Below are 22,922 nucleotides of genomic sequence, written 5' to 3'. Positions count from 1 at the left end.
AAGCTAAGTATCCTAAATGTAATTAATATTATTTGATAAATTTTTATTAAGTTTGTTAAAATATTGTTACAAACTAAACATATCATACTATATTTTTAATTTTTTTTTAACAGTTTTAAAACAATTGTGTGCTAGTATATTATTATTTAATATAAAATTGGGGTAATTTCATAATGTATCGCATACTTATATTAATTAATTTTATTTGTTGTACATTTATTATACAATTTAAACTAGAGGCTAGATCAAATTATGTACACTGTATCTGTATGTCAAGATTAGTAGCATTATGCTAATTTAAATAAATTCAAATACCCTTGTACTATAAGCTATTACTTTTTGAACACATTATTATGTATTTGTTTATATTGTATACACTTTTATACTTTTTGCATTATGCTCATTTTTATAATTAATTAAAACAGGAATCTTACATCATAATTATCAATAGAAAATTGTTTTATTTTTCAATTAATTATACAGGATCCCGAGGTTCAGTTTTTATTTATTTTTAGTTGTATAATTATGTGAATAAAAACTAAATTAATTATTGATAAAAACTAACGAAAATAATAAAATACATTGTTTGTTATGTAGCAAATATTATACAAAGTATTTGTACAATTGTTGATTATATTTTTATAGAATAATTTTATGTGTTATTACTTATTAATTCTAGATCCTTAGTATATTATTATTTATCGCCTAGAGTAAACTCGTTTTTTCCTCAGTGCAGCTTCTACTCTAAGTTGTCTCCATTCTTGCACCAATGAGTGTCTTTGAAGCTCCAGATGTCTACTACTGATTGTTTGATGATAGTCTGCACGTAAGTGAGCCAAAGCATTAACTTGAGCATGCCAGCTGTGCAAACCTATAAAATAAGTATGTATGTACATTTTTTTGAGCAAATAAATTAAATGGACAAATCAAATCTTACCTAAATGCGATTTATATGGGCTTAATAAACTATATGTACGCTCGTAAGCCATTTGTCTTTCACGAAGTCTAATATTTAGGTCCTAAAATGGTTCATAAATATAAAATTAAAACCAATTATTATCAAGTTATGTACGATATAATTACTTGAATAGGTTGGATGGGTAATTTGTATCTTGGAGGCTGTTGTTGCCGAGTAGTTCTTGTTTCCATTGCAACAAAATCGTCAACATGCAATGATGGTGGTCTAGATGTGTTAGGCAAACGATTACGGAATGTATCAGGTCGTTGAATTGTTCCGAGCCTGCTAAATACTTTGTGGCGGGTAGGTGTAGTTGTAATAGCTTTAAAAGATAAATTAAACAAAGTATTGATGTTAGGTTAGTTAGATGTTAAATAACTCAGTATCATTGGTTTTATAATATACTTCATAAAATAAATTCTTACTTGATATGTTTGTAGTGTGTTCTTTTTCTTTTTTCTCAGTTATAATAGGCACTTGTGGTTTATGGACAGTTGGTTCTGGTTGGATAACACAGTCGTCAATTTTAAATAAATAATTAATGCTATCTTTGATATTAAAATCAAGCAATTCTGATGCAACTTCTTCTATATTACACTCTATTAAATTTTCAACAGTATAAGTACAAAAATCTACACTATAGTTGTTATAGATTTTGTCATTAGTGTCAACTACATAAAAAAGTCTATCTTTAAATATAGGTGTTAAATAATCAACTGTAGTTAGTTGTGGTTCAATCAGCTCTATTACAGGTTCTTGGTCGTTATTCAAAAAATCAATTAGAATAGTTAAATGTTTATAACACAAATCTGTTGAGTTATCTAGTTGCATAATTTCTTTAAGCAAATTTATAGGATGATCTTTTGACCAATTCAAACATTCTCTCAAGTGAGAAGAGCTTAAAAATAATACTCTTCTTGGGTTTATATCATTTTTAATACATAGATTTAAAAGCTGTAGTGTATATGTTAAAATATTTACACATTGACTATGTTCTTTTTTCCAATTTTGCAATAAACCATTGAAGATATTATAAAAAGCCTTAGGGAACAAATCTAAAACAGTTTTGAATTGATAAAATCCATAATCATTTTTTATGATCACTATGCATGTCTTAATAATAAGTGACATAGTAGATAATTTTGTGTGAGATTCAAATAAGCTTAAAAGTGATTTTAAAATATTGCTGAAAAACCATTTGCTTGGAACACTATCTTTAGGTAAATTTTCATTATGATTATTACCACAAATAATATCACTGTCACATAAACACTGTACAAACAAAATAGAATTTTCTTGCTGGCTTATTGTAATATTATTACATATTTTTTGAACAAGTTTTTCATAATTTTCTTGAGATTTTTCTTCATTCAATATTTGTAAAACAGCAGTCTTTATTATAGCACAATCTTTATTGTCACATAATTTTGTCAATAAATCTAAACAACCATTGAAACAGTAAGTGTTATCAGTATCCACTAGCACTTTTAAGAGCGACTGAGTGACAAACAAACACAATGACATACTCAAATCAGAAATTTTAGTACATAAATATTCTAATGGCTCTAATAATAATTTACTTGGACTTAAAACTGTTATAAGTTCAATAAATTCATTACTTAATTGAGCTAAATGGTCAATCCACTTGTTACGGAAAGATATCATGGTTGCAATAATAGATTCTTCTAAAGGTTTCTTTGTTTTAATTGGTAATGGCGAAGGTAATAATTTACATAAAAGTAGTAATCCAGAATAATAAGCGGATGGATTATATAATGTCCATACTATTAATTCATTTACCATTGAAGATCCAATTTTAATTTCTACATACGCCTCAAGCGTTTTATATATATCTTTGGTAACTTTAGAGGCATCTTCATGAATTGTACAATCATCAGGAACATTTTGCATCAAGTTATAGAGCATTAGTAATATTTTGATAGGTGATATATCTTTAAATGAATTTCCTCGGCTTTGTATTAATAGTGTTATCATACATCTAATCAACACCATTGATGGCTTAATGATAGATATTATATTATTAGCCTTGTTACCTGTTAATTTCCAAACGTTGATCGATGGCTGCTTATAGCTATCGCAAATTTTATTGACAATAGTTAGTAAATTTCCTAGCATATCATACGAGTACATTTGTAAAATAATATATTTATATTTAAGTTCAATAAAATCTTCTACTCCTTCAAATGCGGTTTCATTATTAGGAACGCCTAAATATTTTAAAATTCGAAGACTTGTAATCAAAGTCTTGTTAAAACTTAAACAGTTATCTAAATTATTTTCAACAATTTTGCATAATTCACTGACATCATCATGAAAAAAAGCAGAGTGCTTCATTGCTGGGAACGTCCAAGCTATCAAATCGTTATAACAATTGTGTTTGCATGCTAATTCGTATATTAATGCACCATATTTTTTTAAGTATCTGACATCTTCTGAATTTTCCATAACTATGTTTATTAAATCCAATGCATACATCATGTGTAAATCATCATTTTTTGATCTTGTTTGTTCCATGTATTTAAAAAAATTTAAAACAACCTCCAAATTGTCTCCCATGGTTAAAACAGTCACAACAGCGTATCTACCAATTGCAGATAGTGTTAACAAAAACATATCATGAAGTATGTCAATAGAATCCATTTGATCTAATTTAAAATTGTCCATTAAATTGCATTCCCAAAAATAACTTAAATAATCGATGAGAGATAATACTTTAATCTTGTAAACGAGTGTAGATTTAAACTGAGTATTAACTTTGCAAAGAACTTTTAATAATTCATTAAGCTCTTTATTTCTGCAACCCAAATATCTAAGCCCATGATCACAGTCCATTAAAATTTGCAAAAGTTTCAGTATATTTTGTTCAAGAGATTCTCTGCAATTAGGTCGATTCAATAATTTTGTCATACAGTTAATAAGTGATGAAGCATCAAATAATCTATAAATAGTGGGATAAACGTCAAAGTGAGTTAAGGCTGAAGTGAGCTCAAATTGGGCCCGAGCTTGCAAAAACCTTTTCGGACAACCCATTAAAATTGGAGCTTTAATAAATGTAGTAGTTATTTCCGCCAAACATTCTTGCAACAATAGTTCAGAATGAGGATCCAAGATATTTAAGTCAACATTTAATTTTTGTAATAACTCATAAAAATGTATTTTTCTTAAAATACTAGTTACTGAAAAACATACACGAGGTCTTTGGTGTATTGATAAAATTTTTAGTAAAGTCTGATATCCATTGAGATCATCAAAAACCACAGTATATAAAAAGAGTCTAATAGGTTCAAAACCATTTAAAGTAGAATCTAAAGCACGTAAAATGTCCAACTTCAGAGACAAACCCATGTGCTCAACAAAAAATAGATTAATTAATTTATTGTGAATTTCATGATGTTTGATTAAATGTTCAGATAAATCTTCATTATAATGGCAAAGTACTTCAATTAACTGAAGACCGATTTTTAAATGACGAATAATTAATGTTGTCATGGAAACATGTTCTTTTAAAGCACAATTGAAATCAAGTGTTAAATTCACCAAAGAGAACAATTTGTGGCAATATTCTAAAACAAAAAAAAAAATGTAAAATTATGTTTGGATAACTTAATAAACTTTCATACCTGGGGTATTTAGAATGTGGCTTAACGTTTTAGGTAAAATTAGAACAGTTCGTTCAGCTGTAATAATCCATTTTTCATTGATTTCTACATTTTTCGATTGTAAGTACTCTAAGCAATCAATGAGTTCAGATACTTCTTCACATTTAGAATCATCACCTAGTTTTCTATGAATATATTCAAACATAGACAAAGATGGATCTTGAATAATCTATGAAAATTATACATTTAAATCATATTTTTAAGTACACTGATGATTCATTTACATAATAAAAAATTATATGTCACTCACTCGAAGAGGAGATGCTTGATATAAAGATGGGACAAAGTCTTTAATTATTTCATCTGTATAATCAGTATAATTTTCACCTACATCACTATCCTAAAATACAATCATAATAACTAACAGAAGAATGAATATAAATATGCAAAATACCAAGGCTCCATCTTCTTCACTATCCATTGCAATATCATCATCACTACTAATAGCTTCCAGTAACATTTCTCCTATTTTTTCATTCGATTTTTCGACATTGTTTGATTCTGGTTTTGGTAATTTACTTATATCTTTTGTGTTATCTAAATTTAAAATAATAATTTACTGAACTGCATCAAATGTTTTAGAACCTTATAATCTATTAAAAAATAAAAATATAAATTTTAATTTACCATCTTCATAATGGGACTTAGGTATTTCTTTACGATTGTTGGACAATGTAGTAATAAAGTTGCCCAATTGGATGATTCCTTTATTTTGAAAACCTCGTTGTTCATCTTCGTCGACCGTGTTGTAAACTACATCGATTTTGGGTTTTTTCGACAATTCGTTTTCGAAATTATCATCCGACCGAGTATGTAAATCTAACGAATCATCTAACTCTCGGTCATTTTCGCTAATGTTTGTTCGTATCATTTTGCCATTAAATAACAACAATCATTTTATCACAAAGCGATGAAAGTGACTTCCAACAAATACCATTCGTTGCCGATGAGTTTTTTTTTTATAATTATAGTTATGAGTAAGAATTAAAAAAAATTTAAATTTACACATTAATTAAAACAGTGGCAACGGGATAGACGGAACTGAAAACGACAACAAAAATATTATTACCATGATTTGTTATCACATTACATTCCTATACCGCTACGGACTCATAGAATAATTACCATAGAATATCTTATCTATATCTGTGCCATAGACTTAAAAAGATATCTTTATATGATAATTACTCCATGTTGGGAAAGGAGCAGGTTAACTATTACCAAATCCATAGTTATAACTAGGGACCGGATTTATATGCAAATGCATATATGTATGGGAATAAGCTTTTTGAAATTTGATGAGCATTGTCCCCGATTTAAATCTTTCTTATTAAAATAACACTAATTTTATTTTGCATATTTCAACGTTTTTACCTATTAAATGCATATTCAATACATATTTGTAGTTTTATAGTGCATATTATTATTAATAGCACATATATTCGTTTTCGTCGTATTTTCATGATCGCAGCCACATAATATCGATAAAATTGCGACCGATCTTTATTTCCAAAGATAAGATTACATACTCATATCATCCAATGCAATAAGGTAAAAATAAAATATGAATTCAATTTTTGTTTTCACTTTATTAATGTGGGTATTTATACTTCATAGATTGAAAATAAAGAATGTTAAATGGCGGCAAAATATTTTAAAAGCTTTTTTATACTTTTTTTAATACCGTATTAATTAATTATTATTTTTACATTTATAATACATTTCACATATTTGTACATAATTTAAAACAACATTTCAAGTGAATATTTAAATACATATTTAAAAATAAATACATATTTTACAGCATATTACAGCATTTTTAGAAGCATATTTTGAGGATTTTTTGTGCATATAAATCCGGCCTCTAGTTATAACCATGATTTAAGATATATTTTTACTTTACCATGTACTCCATTTTTTAATTTTTTTTCGGTTCTATGTATTTTCAACGCTGAAAACGATGGTGCAAACGAAAATTGGCACAGATCATTAGTTTTATAGCTACATCCAGGGCTGTTCAGAGGGGGGGGGGGCAACGGAACCATTTTGCCCCAGGCCCCATTGTTGTAATATTTTTAGGGGGTCCCCAAAAAATCTTGATTTGAAAGAATCTTCTTTGCGTCATTCACATAATATTATAATGTAATACTTATACAGTCATACAATGCGCGCGTAAGAGCATGACCAATCACGCAGTCAAAACAATTTCCTCCATCGGTGTGGTTAGTTACATATTTGCATTATGTAAGTAGTAAGTATGTGATGCAATACATCAATGTAAAAGAGCTTGATTGGTTAAGATTTGGAAAAATACGTTTACAAAAATGTTGTTATTTTCAGTGAGCATTTTGTTTATCATATCTTATTGTTATGGTCAAAGGGCCCTAAAATTAATTTGCCCCTGGCCCCGAAAATACTTGGAACGGCCCTGGTTACATCCATTTAAAGTTTATAGTTTTGTTTAAATAATGATGTTACTACGATTTAATTTATGCCGTAGAGCAACACATAATGCGGCATTACCTTATAAAGCGCGCTTCCTTTCAAAACACTGGGTCATTTTTGTGAACCAATATTTTAATCATCAATAACGAACACGGGTTTATTATATTTCGATAATTCTATATACATACATCTCGCTGCGGCATGTTTCCAAGAATGCGATAATGTGGTTGTTATTGTGGCTATTGTATTAGTTCTACTTATATTTAGATATTTATACAAAAAAATTATTAGAAAAATAAATACCTGTTGGGTAATTGTTTATTTATTGTAAAGCCGGGTTCCCACGACTCGTGTATTCGACGAATATTTATAATTGCCGAATATTCGTCTATTTGTACAAATACCCAAATATTCTGTTCCCACTACTTGCATATTTGACAAATATTTGTTAACACAAATACTCGTACAAGTAGTCAAAATTATCCCTCCAATAAACTTATAAATTCGTATGTATGGAGTTTGAATTTACTTATACATTTTTTATCATTATGTTGTGGGCAGTTGTACATGATTGTTCTGTTTTTACATGCATTTCGGTGTTTTTTTTTTTTTTAATTTTAATCTAGTTTCTAGGAAACGTGCGGACTACAACGCGTTTTGATCGCCTGGCCACAACAATATTATATTTAGAACCACGGAAATTAATACACAAATATTCGTCACGTCGTGGGAATGCCCATCCAAATATCAATTGTGATACAATTATTTTCTTTGGCTTGTGTCACTTTTACCGACAATCGGCGGGAACTAGACGAATGACGAATACCGAATGCCGAATATTCGTACAAATATACCATTCCCACTACATGACGAGTATCCACGAATATCGAATATTCGTCAAATACACGAGTCGTGGGAACCCGGCTTTAAAAACGTTTTATTTATATTTAACTAGCTGACCCGACAAACGTTGTTTTGTCATATAAATTATTTCTAGAGAATATTTCGCTAGAAAAAAATAACTAATTAAATATAGGCATGTAAGAATGTGGGTAAGGATAAGGATGTAAGGAAGAGATATGGAGTGCTATGAATGGTGACGAAATATAAAAATGAAAAAACATCAAACATTTATTTTTTTAATTGATCTTTAATTGATTTTTAAAATTGATCCATTAAAATTATATATATCGCTAATTATGACAATATTAGTAAAAAACAATATCTATCCTTTAATGCAACAGAGTGTACAATATTTTTTGTTATCCCATCTTTCGCCAACACAAACTGGATGGTTCGAGAGCACACCACGTATAATTATCCGTGTGAAAAATATGATGTGCTCAAATCTAAGCTACAGACATTGTTTGGCTTTGAAACTTATTGATAGTCATTGCAGATGCCAATCTAACTGGAAAATTTAAGGCGTTTAAATTGTATTGGCACATCTGTGGGTATAATAGAGATTCGCGGTAATAATATATTTTCACCTCGGAATTTGCATTTTAAAATTATGGCTTCGATAACATTTTTCATTCATTTTTTAACGACTTATCGCGTGCTGTTGTACAACCGTGTTAGGTCAAATTATGAAGCAAAATAACCGGAGAACAAACCTTCAATTGTAAATTATGCGGTGGCATGCCTGGTAAGTCCAATGAGTTTAAAAACTCTGTTAGATAATTTACAGTTTCAGTAGCATAGCAAACTATATCTATAGATTTGTATGACACCATGTCTCCTGGTAACAAATGTTTATCTTGAGATTCAATTCGTTGACATCCACATTTTTTACTACTAAAATTGCTCTTTCTGCCAGCCACTCATGATTTGTGTATTGTCTACTGGAACTATTGTGTATTTGTCTACATTGGAAAATATCTAGTCAATGAGACCATCTTGCGAATAAATGATTGTGCAGAAATCGGTCGGTAATTTTATACATTCCGTTTCATCTATAGTAACTTTCCCATCTCCAGTATCTAACAATTGTTTTGAGAATCTTCTGCACGCAGCTTTTTTTTGATTGAATCGCAAGTATCAAAATCGTTCGCTCTCTATCTTTACATACATTTCGACCATGAATTGTTGACGAAGCTCATTATATCGTAGAATAATTTTGTCCTGATCGCGTCTAATCATCAACCAATATGCATAATAATTTTTCGAACTAACATTCTTATTTGTTTTGACACCTGTTGCGGGATTTTTTTTGTTTAATATTTATGCAATACCTGTCATTTACTACCAAAAATAAAATTAATAGTTTTTAAATAGTTTTATTTAATAATTCATTTTTAACTGTGCAGTTATCGACCGGGTCAAAAATTATTAAATTAAACTATGATTTATTAAACAATAGCACTTTTCCAAAAAATTTTTTCGTAAAAATCCGTTCTCAATTGATGAAATGTTATACATTTTTTTGGCTCCATTTATATATATACTAGCTGACCCGGCAATGCTTTGCTATTGCTAGATTTCAGTACATTTATATATGTTTAGGAATATGTGAAAAGTTTGATATGAATTATATCAGATACTTAATTTGATTAATTTGTTTAGTATAATTTTATATATACGTGTGGAATATATTTGTTTCGTTATGATGTATGATGTATGATTTTTATTTTTTTTGTTAATTATATCAATTTGTCTTAAGTATTAAATATTTCTGGATACACCACGTTAAGTGTCTCACCTTCTGGGGCCATCACAAATAGATTTTGTTTGCATGTGACACGTGACAGAACTACGTACAATTGACCATGGGAAAAACACTGGACGGTTAAATCTAAACCTGCAACGTTTAATGTTTGACCTTGTGCCTTATTAATAGTCATTGCAAAGCTTAATTTCACGGGAAATTGGAGCCGTTTGAACTGAAATGGCAAATTGGTTGGTATCATTGGTATTCTAGGAACCAAGACCATTTCCCCAGTTCTGCAGCCAGTAAGGATTATACACTCAAGCAGACAGTTTTTTAAAGACTTTATTTGTAATCTTGTACCGTTGCATAATTTAGGTGGACTTAAGTTACGAAGTAAAATTATAGGAGACCCTATTTTTAGAATTAATTTGTGTGGTGGGGTCCCTGAAGGTGATAAAGAATTTAAAAATTCAGTTGGATAATGTATCGCCTCCTCTGCATCTAAAACAGTGTCAATGGAATAGTAAACTTTTGTTGGTGCGTTGAATTTTAATAGTATCATGTCATTTATTTTATTGACTTGATCGTTAGTTGGTGACAATATTGCTCTTTCTTGAAACCAACTTGGCGTTTTAGTCGAAATATTAGGTAAATCTGGGTAAACATTTTCAATTAGGTCCATCAAATTAGACATCAAAAAACAAAGCTCAGACAGATCAATTTTACCATTTCTAGTCAGTGACTGACCATTACCAACACGGAGTAAAGCATCAGCAAAAGTTTTATTTCCTTGGTCAGATGATAATATTCTCATATTAGTTTTCAGTTTCAATTTAGTTATGTCTGGCCAAATGTCTGGCCAAATGTAAGATCTCTTTAATGATGCATTGACTTCATCAGCTCTCGTTCCTCTTACTACAACTGGCAAGATTTGAAGAAAATCTCCAGAAAATAAGACTGTACAGCCACCCATTAATGTATTTTTATTACGTAAGTCCCGCAAGGTTCTATCCAATGCCTCAACCGAGCTTTTGTGGGACATGGATGCTTCGTCCCAAACAATGAATACACAATCCCGCATCAATTGAGCAGTGTTGCTTTGTTTGGATATATTACAGACACTTGATGTGTCATCGTAGGACATTTTTAGCGGGATCTTGAAAGTGCTATGCGCAGTTCGACCACCTTCTAAAAGCGTAGCTGCAATTCCAGATGAAGCCATAGCAAGAGCGATTTTTCTGTCTGTTCTTATTTTGGCTAGCAATAAATTAATTAAAAATGTTTTTCCTGTACCTCCAGGGGCGTCAAGGAAAAATGTTTTGCCTTCGTAATTATTAATAGATGTCATTACTGCGTCATAAACCGTTTTCTGATCAGAGTTTAAACGTCTCTCATGGGTTAATGAAAACGGATTGAAATTTTTCTAGCGTTATAAATGATAAAAATAAATACAGATAAAAAAGAAATAATTTATGGTTGATAAAGAATTTGATTGAAGTTGATGAAGAAAAAAAATAAAAAAAAATAATTAAAATAAGAATTTTATAAGACTTCTGAGTATATGATGTTTTTTGTTATATTTCCTGTTGAAATTAAAATCATAAGATGATTCGGGTTCCCAGTTCGAGAAAATGCCACGTATTATTGGCCATGTGAAAAGCACTTTGAACGAAGATCTACGCCAACGTACTTGAATGTTTGACCTTGCACTTTGTTTATGGTAATGGCAAAAGAAACTTTAACCGGGAATTGAAGCCGTTTGAAAGAAAACGGCAAGTCAGAGGGAATCAAGGGAATTCTTGGAATAAATGCAATTTCTCCTTTCGCTGGCCCTGTAAGAATTACGGCTTCTATAATATTATTTCGCAACAATTTTATTTGTAATCTTGTACTGCTACATAAGTTCGGCGGTTGAAGATTACGTAATAATGTAATTGGAGCACCAATTTTTAATTTTAGCTTATGAGGAGGAAATCCCGAAGGAGAAAAAGAATTGAGAAATTCTTGTGGATAATGAATAGCATCATCTGTTGATGTAACTGTATCAATAGATAGATATTCACGTGAGTGTCCATTGAATTTTAGAAGGATGATATCATTAATTTTTCCTGCTGTTACATTTCTCGGAGAGATAATAGCTCTTTCACATAACCTCTGATAAAATTTATTGGACAGATTAAAAATGTCAAAGTGTAAAAAAATCTAAGGCCTTCAAGCTTTCAAATGAAGTAGGACCTTGTACATAATTTAGTAACAATCTTAAATGAAAGCACTCTCTTTGATTTGGGTGAATCGTGTAAATTCTATCAATGGCTGTGTCCATTTTTATTCCTGGCCAACCTGGAACATCTTTTCCCCGTCTTCTCTTTAACCAGCCTCTGCTATCATCCCAGGTATAATAAGAAGGAACTTCATGAAAGAACCGTGTTTTCGCAAAATCATCATGTGAACACAGTTCAAAAAATGCAGTTAGTGTTGTTTTTCTTGGATTTTCAATAACTTGATGAAGATTATTAGCATTAAAGAAAACACGCTGTCCATTTTCTAGATGAACAGCCAAGTGCTGAACTGTCGGATCTCTATCATAGATTTCAAAATTGAAAATTCTCCAAAACGCTTCAGAAGTACATATGTATCGACCATTCAAATAATTTGTAATCTCATCGTTTTCACGATTAACAGAAAAAGTTTTTTGCTCAGAGGCGCAAAATGTATAAATACGGCATTGCTGATAAAGATAAAAATAAAATAATACCCAGGAAAAAAAGTGTTAAAACACATTATTTAAAAAAAAATATTTGAAAAATGCAATTGAAATTGGGAAAAAATTTAACTAGAAATGATGAAATCATTGTTTTCCAAAAAATCAACGGTAGACAGTAGATTATCAAACATGCTATGTATTTGTTTAGATCATGTGGTTCTCAAACTTTTTTTTGTTCACGGCACACTATTATACATCATAAGTTTTCGCGGCACACTCATGCACTGGACAACAAAAACTTTGGCTACGCCAAATCTAGTAGGGTTAAAACCGTGCAGTGTACACTATACAGTTTATCTACAAATATATCTGCACAATTAATTGATATTTAACAGTCACTGTTTTACATAATTATGTGTGACAGGGTCTGGCACCAGATATTATTATTTTAAACTCCGGAAATGTCTTCCTTAAGCACTTTTTCTTTTAATAAAATCGTATCTTGACAATCGTTATTTTCAAATTCGTTACGGCTCAGCCTTCTCTACTATTTCAATAATTAATGCCGGAGTTCCACAGGATGGTATACTATCCTCTATTTTATTTAATATTTACGTCTCCGACAAACCCACGATTGCTGATACTTTAGTAGCAGATTATGCAGACGACAAGGTCATTTTATCAATGCACGAAAACCAGAAATTGCCTCAGCTACTTTCCAACTCCATCTTAACTTAATGGCTGATTAGTACAAAAAACGGAGAGTCAAAATAAATAGCACTAAATCAGTACACATAACCTTCAGGCCGAAACTAGGGCATTGCCCTAATGTTTTCATAAATAATACTCCAATCCCTACATCTAACTTGGTCAAATATTTAGGTCTCCATCTCGACAAACGCTTAACATGGAATAATCATTTAAAACTAAAAGATTTCTACTAAATTCACGCTCACGTATGCTCCAAGTACTTTATTCAAACGGATCCACAAATTTAAAGACAAAAATTATAATATATAAATCTCTTTTAAAACCTATATGGACTTACGGATTACAACTATGGGGAGCAGCCAATAATTCAAATACTAACAAAATTCAAACATTCCAAAATATTTCACTCCGTAAAATCACAAAGGCCCCTTTTTTTTCTCGAATCATACTCTTCATACCGACCTTTATATAAAAACAATTAATGAAGAAGCCAAAACTTTCTACAATAGATTTCATCTCAAACTTTCGAACCAATATAATCCACTCGTCAAAAAATCTTTTTATACCAACCCTTCCTGGAAATCCTCAACGTAAGTTAAAAAGAACATGGTGCGTGACCTTTAATTAACAATTTTACTATTATTTTTTTTTATTCCTATTCTTATTTTATTTATATTTCTTAATAATTCTTCCTCTTTTCCATAAAAAAAAAGCACTCCAATATTTAATATATATTTTTAATATTTAGTTATTTAATTAATATACAATAGCTAAAGTGTCACTAATGGGTGGCTTCTTTAATCACTTCTTCCATGTCTGTTTTTTGTTATTTTTTTTTGTTTTTATCTTACATTGCACGCATATGCTTATTGTACCAATAAATTTTACAGATTGCATATTATCAAATAAAATTAAGAAAAAAAAATATATTATATTAGAGTTATTAGCAGGGCTCATAACATCTAGCATTTGCATAGTTTTATTGAGAGGTCCTAGAGGTAACTATGTGAGCTATAAATTTGGTTCAGATAACCAAGAAGCTACATACGAAATTTTATGTTCCATATTTTTGCATATTTCGGAGTATAAGTGCTATTTTGATTTTTTTTGCTTTTTTGCTTATATTTGCGATTTTTTTAAATATTTCAAAGGTAATATGAACATTTATTCTATATAATTATAAAATTAAATATTGCTAATTACTTATGTAATTTTTTATTTTATTTTTTATGTGATATTAATATAGTAATCTATTATTTAAATTATTATTTTGGATAACATATACAACATATTTTTATTATTATTTATTAATTTATAATTTAATTTAATAGGAACCCAAATATCATAATTGAAAATAGGTCAAATATAATGTAATTATCTTTTCAGTATACTTTTATAATAAAATTAAAATAAAAATATTTATTCTCAAAAGAAACTTTTTTTGAAAAATATAACAATTTTTAAAAATACATAACTTTGTAATTAAAATAATAAAAAACTTTTTTTAAAAAACTTAATTCTGTAAAAATTGAAATTTTTTTTTTTAATTAATTTTCAAATGATCTAAAACTAAAGTAGTCACCTGGGGTAAAATATTTCCAGACTCCACTTTGAATTACTGTTTATCATTTGATATTGCAATGATAATGATAAAAATCATGCTATCATATTAATAAACTAATCAAAAATGATATCACGGCGGTGGAGGTGCATATGTTCTTACCTCTATAAGAATAAACGTTTTTAACATGTATGAGGTATTAAAATACCTCGTGGTGACTAACGAAGGGTTAAACAAATGTTTAATCATAACTTGTCGTTTTTGAAAAATAGCTGCTTATATTTTTATTCGTTAGTTTTGACTTACGCACAACGCACGAATTTATATGTAAAAGTCAATTATAATTGCTCATATGATTTTCGTGTTTATCACACTCGCAAATCATCATAAAATAATAAAAAATAAAAATATTATACTTAAATTATTTATTATAACTAGTTAAAAAATATTAGTAGTTTGAACTTAAAAGTCAATGAAAGGCCGAAAACAATTCAAGTGTCATATTGACGCGATGAGATATGAATAGAATAAATATAATGATGTCTATTGACATCACTATAATTGGTTGTGTAACACATTTAAAAGTTGTGTATATGTGAGTACTGCCACCTCTAATACTATTTCATATACTAATTTCAAATGCAATTGCTACTATACTATAAACTGTAATAGTCTTACATGCAGAATAGGAAAGGGAATTAGAATCGCTTACACATACGTTATCTTTCTCATATTTATAGAAAATGTATTGTTAATCGGCCGTACAAATACGATGGTGGTCCGGGAGAAATTGAATCGAGTATTCTCGGATTGTTATCTTCCGACGACCCAAACTAATGATTTTATTTTTAGATTACAAACAATAAAAATAATTTATATATATAACCTACAAATATCAACGACCTGAAGTATTATTTTACATTATTAGAACTTGATCGTGTTTTAAATTGTATTTTAATTCAGTCATTTAAAATGATACCTGTTATGTTTTACAATTGAAAGTGCTTACGCTGCTTTTATGCACGCCACGCCACTGCTGTTTTATCAATAGGTATTTTCAAATATCAGACATTTTTCGCGGCACAGTAGTGTGCCGCAGCACACTAGTTGAGAACCACTGGTTTAGATATAATATACGTGATACAAGCGAATTCATCATTACATAACAGTTCAATCGGAAAGCGTAAAGCATAATTAAGGTATTAATATACTTAAGGTTAATATAAACTGAAAATTTCAATTAGCTATAACTTTGAAACGAAGTTCGTACCTATTTCACCAACATTTTTTTGATCCAAAAATGTATGTCCTTTAAAAAAAAAGAGATGCCTAATAATGTAGTAATGTTCCGAATTATAATATATACCATGGATATACCATAGAGTTCGTGGTTATAACAGTTTGATAACAAATGATAATTAAAAAAGCCGATATTTGATAAAAGTATCTAATTTTAATAAAATAATTCTCTAAGGTTTTGTTTGTAATCAATGTGATTGAACTATATTATTTATAAATCGTGAAAAAACTAGTATATAAGTAACAATTTCTTGCTTTAAATTTAAAATATTGATATTACGTTGGTGACGTTATTGAAGCCAGATCAAGTGTTATTAAACACGGGTTTAAAATTTAACGATAATAAACTAGTTTTCTACTATGTAACGATTAGCCAAATCATTCAAATTGGTTAAGATCGCGCACTACTCAACAAAAAATGGCCAAGAAAAATGTTCGTAACGTAATTAAGAAAAATGAATCGTCAAGCGTACTGATCAACGCTCCAAATGCTTCAGAGTACAAGACGCCAACTGCGTTCATTCAAACCGAAGCCAACAAGGATCCCGAACTCATACCGCATTGCCTTAGTTCGTTTTGCTACTTAGGCTTGTTTGTATGGCTCATGTTGGACAAAAATTATAATCTATTAATTGATCGCAACTCGTTGATTATTATTGTTATTTGTTACATGATCGAATTTGCCAAGTACGCCTGTCATTCTTATTTAGTCAGTAGAATATCAAACCAAATCAAACCTAAGATCAACCCAATATTTTGGATATTTCAATTTGTTGCCTCCACAGTATTAGCTGTGGGTGTAGCATATTTCTTTTCGATTCTGTTTGGAGCGCCAGTTACTACTAAACAAGAACAAACGCTTATGTTCTCGTTACTTTTAACAGCGGTCATAATTACACCAACTGCTGTACAACTTGGGTCAAATATACTGCCATTATTATTGACCGATTGTTTAGAAACCGAATTTGCTAGTACTATTGAATCATATGAAAGGAATAATTTCCGAGTAACAATTTTAGGAGCATTTATTGGTGCAGTTGTTATACCTTTTGACTGGGAAACCGAATGGCAACGTTGGCCAATTCCATGTTCTGTTGGTTTAATAGGAGGACATTTGTTAATTAATGTTTATGAAATAGTATGTTGGCAATTTAAATCGTTGAAGAAAACATTTTCTTTTAAGAAAATTAAATTTTGATTAAATATTTATATTCAGTACGTGTTAGATGAATGACCAAACTTATTTTTATGTTAAAAAAGAAGAGTGAAATGCTAAAATTGCACAAAATTGTAAATATAAGTGTATTAAATACAAAAAATAAAAGTTGGTAAATTCGGAATTTTAATTTCTTCAGTGAAAATATTTCCACTATTTTCATTTAATAAAAAGATTTTTGAAAACAAAAAATAATTTAAGTATTGATTATTTATTTTTAACTCTTTTATATCTGTCATATTTGTAAACTTTTTTAATGTTATTGAAGTATTTTAATTTTAGAATTGTTGTTCATTTAACATTTAATCAATTTTTCATAGCATTTGTACTACTACTTTATATTGGACGTAGATATGTATTGTTTCAATTTGTAATATAAATGGAAATAAATAATTTATATTATATAAAATTACCAAAGATGCTAATAATATGTTTATATATACATTGAATATCCTTGTAATGTGCAATGTGCAAAACTATTACTAATATTTGAAAATTGGTACAAATACAAAACAAGTATTGTATTATAAATTGAATTTATACTTTATACAATAAAAAATTTATGTATAGTTTTTTCTTTATTTAGACTTTTAAATAAATTATAATAAAGAAATTATAACTATTTACTGCAGTGTGTCATCAATTATTTAGAATACACAATTTTTACTTAAAATATTATTTCTGTGAAACTGTGACTACTATCTTTCTTTGTAGTTAAATTCCAATTTAAAATTCAAGAACTGTACGAATGCTGAAAATAAAAATGATATTTAAATTATTTATTGAAAATTATAGATAAACCATTTCAAATAATTTACCTTTTTCCTACATGCAATAATTCAAATCCTTCATTAATAGATGTAAATGGGAGTTTATGGCTAATAAATTCATCTAACATAAGATTTTTATCCAAGTATTTCAAAACTAATTCAGGGATACTTTCTTTACTTTTCCATCCTTTAAATTTTAATAGATTTAGAATATATTTAGAAAAAAAAAAATGTATATCTTAAATAACCTCCAAATGCAGTTCCTTTCCATGTACGTCCAGTAATGAGCTGGAAAGGCCGCGTAGAAATTTCTTGCCCTGCACTAGCCACTCCAATAATTACAGATGTCCCCCATCCTTTATGACAAGCTTCTAAAGCAGCTCTCTATAAGAAAATATTTGTTAACATAAAAATATTAGTAAATAAAATTTTAGGATTTATTTGCCATTGTTTTAACATTCCCAATACATTCAAATGTATAATCCAGTCCACCATTGGTCATCTCAATGAGAATATCTTGGATCGGTTTATCAAAATTTGATGGATTTACAAAATCTGTAGCACCGAATAATTTAGCTAAAACAATAAATACAAGAACAATGATTAATATGATTTTTTTATTATTTACATAATATATATTATGATACACACCTAGTTCAAATTTACTTTCATTTATATCTACACCAATGATTTTCTTAGCACCAGCTGCTTTACAACCCATAATCACAGCTAACCCTACAGCTCCTAAGCCAAACACAGCACATGTTGAATCAGTTTCTACTTTAGCAGTATTTAGAGCAGCACCAAATCCAGTTGATACACCACATCCTAAAAGACAAATTTTGTCAAAAGCAGCAGCAGGATCAACCTGCATAAAAAATTAAATTTACATTAACTTAAAATAATTCTAATTAAAACAAAATTAATACATACAGATGAGATGATAAGATAACATAATATTATACAGTAGATCACTTAAAAAATGCAAATAATTCTGATATATATTTTACTTTATAACTAAAATAATACAGGATAAATGAATATGGGAATCTTAATGTTTACCCACCTAAATTACAATTATACTAATATCCTTCTATAATCTTTATTATTTAATAACTATTATTAAATAAACAAATATAACTCTACAATGTACACAAAATGTAACAAAATAATTGTTTTCTTAGTCTTAAAAATAAATTTATATTACAAATTATCAAGTTATGTCTTTAGTCAATTTGAAAATAAATAAGTCACTACATTTTAATTAAAAATAAATGTATAATACTGCTATACAGATTATATTCGTACATCCATAACAAAGAAATTTAATTGAATTATTTTATAATTTTATCAAGAAGTAAATTTGTTTTCATTTTTAATAAAAATTACTTTATAGCGTTTAAATTTATAATAAGATAACAACAGGGCCGTATTCAGTGCAGGGCAAGAGGCATGAGCCAGGAATGCAAATTTCAATACTACTTATGTAATATTTTTCACGATATATGAAAAAGATGTAGTTAAAACAATTTCATTTGATAATGTCATTGATAAATTTGCCTCTTTAAAAACAAGAAAAGTACCATTTGTAATATTGTATTAAAATAAATTTTACACCGCACTAGGACCAGAATCTGAGGAAAATATCAAGATGATAGACTTCTTAAAATCAACTAATTTATATAACTCAATTTAAAAATTAAGTATACCTTTCTATTGTTTTTAGTTATTATAATACAATATCATAATGTAACATACACCTAATGTAATTAACTCTTGTGCCACCATAGCTGTAACTAATGGCCATAGATGCTGGGTTGTATGTTATTACTAGATCATTAAAAAAAAAAAAATTTAAAATCATCTAATACAATTTTAAAACAAAAACATTTAAATTATAAGAAAATTATATGTTTTTATAGTGTATTGATTGTTTATACTTTAAAGTAATATAAATAGTTATTAAAGTTTATTAGTAATTATTACCTTGTATACTGTTTTTATATATCTCAAATGATTTTTGTAAAAAAAATGCAAATTTCCTATTGTGGGGGGAGGGGGCAAATACAGTGATTCTCCAGAAGCACCACCAGGCCTCAATATGGTCCTGAATATCAGATTACTTTTTTTTTTTTTAAATAATTTTATTATTATATCATACAATATATCAACACATGATTGCGATATCGTTACCTATAGTATATAATAATTAATGCACCAACCTTACACAATGAAATATCTGCTACTACTGTATATTCACTGAAAGTAGAACATCCCATGAAATGGTATAATGATTGACCTTTGCAAGTGAAACGAGATGTACCATCGGGCATTTTTCCTTGACCTTGGGTAACTCTAATTTTACTGCATACATTTGTTTTAGGAGACAAACAAAATTTACAGTCTCCACATTGTGGAATGTACAATGGAATAACATGGTCCCCTAAAAAAATTTATTACGATAAATTTCATATAATAATGTCCAATAAAAATGGTTTCATACAGACCTGGTTGAAATTCTTCAACATTTGGTCCAACACTTTCCACAATGCCGGCTCCTTCATGTCCTAAAATACATGGAAAATTTCCCTCAGGATCATTACCACCTAAGGTGTATGCATCTGTATGACAAATAGCTGTAGCAAGAATTTTCACCCTAACTTCATTTTCTTTGGGAGGTTCTACTTCAATATCTTCAAGAACCAAAGGTTTTTTTGCCTCCCAAGCAATAGCCGCCTTGCATTTAATTACCTAAATAATTTCATTGAAACTTAAAAAAATAATATTAGAGTTAATATTTTCTTTAGCTTTCAAACCTTTCCTATAGTATCTGCCATAGTACTCTTGTGTAGTAATAGTTTATTCAAAATCTTATTGGTTCAATGTTGAGTTGCACAATAAATACAACAAAAATAGGTCTACAATAATTATACTTTTAACTGACGAGGACAATAGTTAAATAATGTGATTCAGAATAATATTATAAGTATACACACACACACACACATATATATATATATAATTATACGTATGATCACGGAATATAATAATGGTATAATCATGTATCATTCATCAATTATTTCAAAAAACTCTTATCAAAAATAATATCAACAGGCCATCCACGGTTAGTGCAACAACAGTGTATGGTACCGTAATAATAATTTATCAAATCTCCATTATTATATTTCAAATGAATTTTGTAGTACAAGAACTATTGTTGTGGGACAATATTTCTTCTATTAAAAAGGCTTAATTATGAACATCGCACTACAATAACAGTGAAATGTGATACAAATAGAGTAAAATAGAATCACGATTACGCCTTGAAATATTACCAAAACACACTATATTTAAAACACGTAATACCAATAAATATTATTATGTATTATTATATATTATATACATTAACTAGTCAAAATATTTTTATCAGTACAAAACGACGTCAAGTGTCGTTAGTCTATAGCGATCGATCGCGGATGGAGAGAAAGATATTATTCAATAAGACATTATGATTTCTCAGTCCCTCCTCGTAATTTTTATTTGCCGAATCCTCCACGACAACCAGGACTGCTCTCAATCGGTTCGTCTTTCCATTGACTCGGGGTTTTGGCTACAATTGATAGTGCGTGAACTCCGTTTTTAAGCTCGTCCGATAACGTCTCATTGACCAGCCTATGTCTCTGCAAAATGACATTTGGTTAAAGGAAGATGACCATTTCGTATGCTAATGGGCTTTTAACGCGCGCGCGTTACGTATCTAGACGCTATCTACCTTAATTAACGGCAAACCATCAAATTCGTTGGAGACGATAACGACTTTAAAATGCGTCTCTGAATTTTTGGGTACGTTGTGCATATATGATTCGTTAACAAGTTGTAACACTTTTGGGTCGAAGCGATTTTGTAACTTTGTACGGATACAGTTTTCCACACACTTTGACGCCGCCGACATCATGATCCGTATACGAATATATATATATATAAATATATATAATACTTATTCCAAATAATCAACCGCAACAGCGAGTACGGTCTCTGGCTCAACGGTGGATATGTCGTGCGTTGGACAGCTGAGGAACGAACTATCACCTGAGTAACAAATAATTGGTGTGACTGAAAGAGTGACAAGGATTGAGACTTCAAGTATTGATTTTAAGCAGTACCTATTGCGATAAAATATTTCGCAGACACGGACTGAGTCCGTGCTCGTTGTAATGTTATCAAAGAAAAAAACAATTAGCAGCTGATACCGGATTCACTCGGTTACTGATTCTTTGGTTAGGGTTTAAATACCATACCGAGTTGAGTACGCGGACTATATTTGGACGTATTCTGACGAACGGTTCTTCGTACGAAATTTTTTTTATGATCTACATCGAGTTGGATACTAAACTACTAATATTATTAAAACTATTACAACTTTAACAGACCTCAGTATTCCATCGGTTAAAGTTATAAAATAAATTATTTTAAATAAAAAACATTCAAATTTAAATAATATTTTTTGGCGGCATACTGTGACAGGAGCACCGATGAGACATAATCTATGTCCAATATTACCTGATATTATACATAATCTATGTCTAATATTACTTGTCTTATTCTATTCACGTTTGTTAAATATTGTCATTCTTAAAAATTATATTTTTTATAATTCCTGTCCAGTTTTTGTTTTATGATTTGTGATAGTTATTTGTTCGTTGTATTGTTGGCCTTTTGGATTTGTATATATTTTATGTTTATTTTTATGTTTGGTATTTCATAGATCCTTTTTTTAGGCTTTTTTTGTTGGTAGTGTTGAATAGTATTTTAGTTTTGGTTTATATTTAGGGATTATCTTTTTACTGTTTGATGTTTTGTTGATTAATTGTTCTTCTGGTTCCAATTGAACCATTGGTTTTCCAATATGAAAAACTTTTAAAATTCTC

At 29.3% G+C, this 22,922-nt stretch overlaps 4 protein-coding genes across 5 annotated transcripts; 1 reads left to right on the top strand and 3 right to left on the bottom strand.

Annotated features, from left to right (window-relative positions):
* Positions 1–627: 627 nt before the first annotated feature.
* On the bottom strand, positions 628–5,733 carry LOC112685584 (protein virilizer homolog). The gene is made up of 8 exons (XM_025557519.1): positions 5,266–5,733; positions 5,033–5,175; positions 4,889–4,978; positions 4,600–4,807; positions 1,384–4,542; positions 1,084–1,280; positions 938–1,019; positions 628–871 (listed from the first exon to the last, which is right to left on the bottom strand). Exons 1-8 carry the CDS (start codon positions 5,507–5,509, stop codon positions 699–701), a joined length of 4,296 nt encoding a protein of 1,431 aa, XP_025413304.1. The 5' UTR covers positions 5,510–5,733; the 3' UTR covers positions 628–698.
* A 10,417-nt stretch (positions 5,734–16,150) lies between these two features.
* LOC112685772 (glycosylphosphatidylinositol anchor biosynthesis protein 11) lies at positions 16,151–17,312 on the top strand. The gene has a single exon (XM_025557758.1). It carries the CDS (start codon positions 16,427–16,429, stop codon positions 17,204–17,206), a length of 780 nt encoding a protein of 259 aa, XP_025413543.1. The 5' UTR covers positions 16,151–16,426; the 3' UTR covers positions 17,207–17,312.
* A 538-nt stretch (positions 17,313–17,850) lies between these two features.
* On the bottom strand, positions 17,851–20,967 carry LOC112685977 (alcohol dehydrogenase class-3). The gene is made up of 8 exons (XM_025558056.1): positions 20,811–20,967; positions 20,502–20,745; positions 20,217–20,437; positions 18,646–18,862; positions 18,440–18,570; positions 18,243–18,378; positions 18,043–18,181; positions 17,851–17,975 (listed from the first exon to the last, which is right to left on the bottom strand). Exons 1-8 carry the CDS (start codon positions 20,829–20,831, stop codon positions 17,951–17,953), a joined length of 1,134 nt encoding a protein of 377 aa, XP_025413841.1. The 5' UTR covers positions 20,832–20,967; the 3' UTR covers positions 17,851–17,950.
* Positions 20,968–21,321: 354 nt separating this feature from the next.
* LOC112685984 (bolA-like protein 1) lies at positions 21,322–22,247 on the bottom strand. Of its 2 annotated transcripts, XM_025558073.1 has the most exons (3): positions 22,158–22,247; positions 21,767–22,083; positions 21,322–21,674 (listed from the first exon to the last, which is right to left on the bottom strand). In XM_025558073.1, the coding sequence occupies exons 2-3, from the start codon at positions 21,947–21,949 to the stop codon at positions 21,531–21,533; spliced, it is 327 nt and encodes a 108-aa protein (XP_025413858.1). In that variant the 5' UTR covers positions 21,950–22,083; positions 22,158–22,247; the 3' UTR covers positions 21,322–21,530. The 2 variants fall into 2 exon arrangements, with proteins under 2 accessions (XP_025413858.1, XP_025413849.1); XM_025558064.1 differs by having other exon boundaries at positions 21,767–22,204.
* Between the last annotated feature and the right edge of the window lie 675 nt (positions 22,248–22,922).

This window comes from Sipha flava, unplaced genomic scaffold (assembly GCF_003268045.1).
Source record: "Sipha flava isolate LNK unplaced genomic scaffold, YSA_version1 107_pilon_pilon, whole genome shotgun sequence".
NCBI classification, from domain to species: domain Eukaryota; kingdom Metazoa; phylum Arthropoda; class Insecta; order Hemiptera; family Aphididae; genus Sipha; species Sipha flava.
Note: the sequence above shows the minus strand (reverse complement) of the source record. Positions and strands in the feature narration are given on the sequence as shown.

Coding starts and splice junctions, on each gene's coding strand:
- LOC112685772 (XM_025557758.1), top strand. CDS start 16,427: ATGGCCAAGAAAAATGTTCGTAACGTAATTAAGAAAAATGAATCGTCA.
- LOC112685984 (XM_025558073.1), bottom strand. CDS start 21,949: ATGATGTCGGCGGCGTCAAAGTGTGTGGAAAACTGTATCCGTACAAAG. Junction 21,675..21,766: donor ATGGTTTGCCGTTAATTAAG/GTAGATAGCGTC, acceptor GTCATTTTGCAG/AGACATAGGCTGGTCAATGA.
- LOC112685584 (XM_025557519.1), bottom strand. CDS start 5,509: ATGATACGAACAAACATTAGCGAAAATGACCGAGAGTTAGATGATTCG. Junction 1,281..1,383: donor ACACACTACAAACATATCAA/GTAAGAATTTAT, acceptor TATCTTTTAAAG/CTATTACAACTACACCTACC. Junction 1,020..1,083: donor TACCCATCCAACCTATTCAA/GTAATTATATCG, acceptor GAACCATTTTAG/GACCTAAATATTAGACTTCG.
- LOC112685977 (XM_025558056.1), bottom strand. CDS start 20,831: ATGGCAGATACTATAGGAAAG. Junction 18,863..20,216: donor CAGATATTTCATTGTGTAAG/GTTGGTGCATTA, acceptor TTTTTTATGCAG/GTTGATCCTGCTGCTGCTTT. Junction 18,379..18,439: donor TTGGGAATGTTAAAACAATG/GCAAATAAATCC, acceptor ATTTTCTTATAG/AGAGCTGCTTTAGAAGCTTG.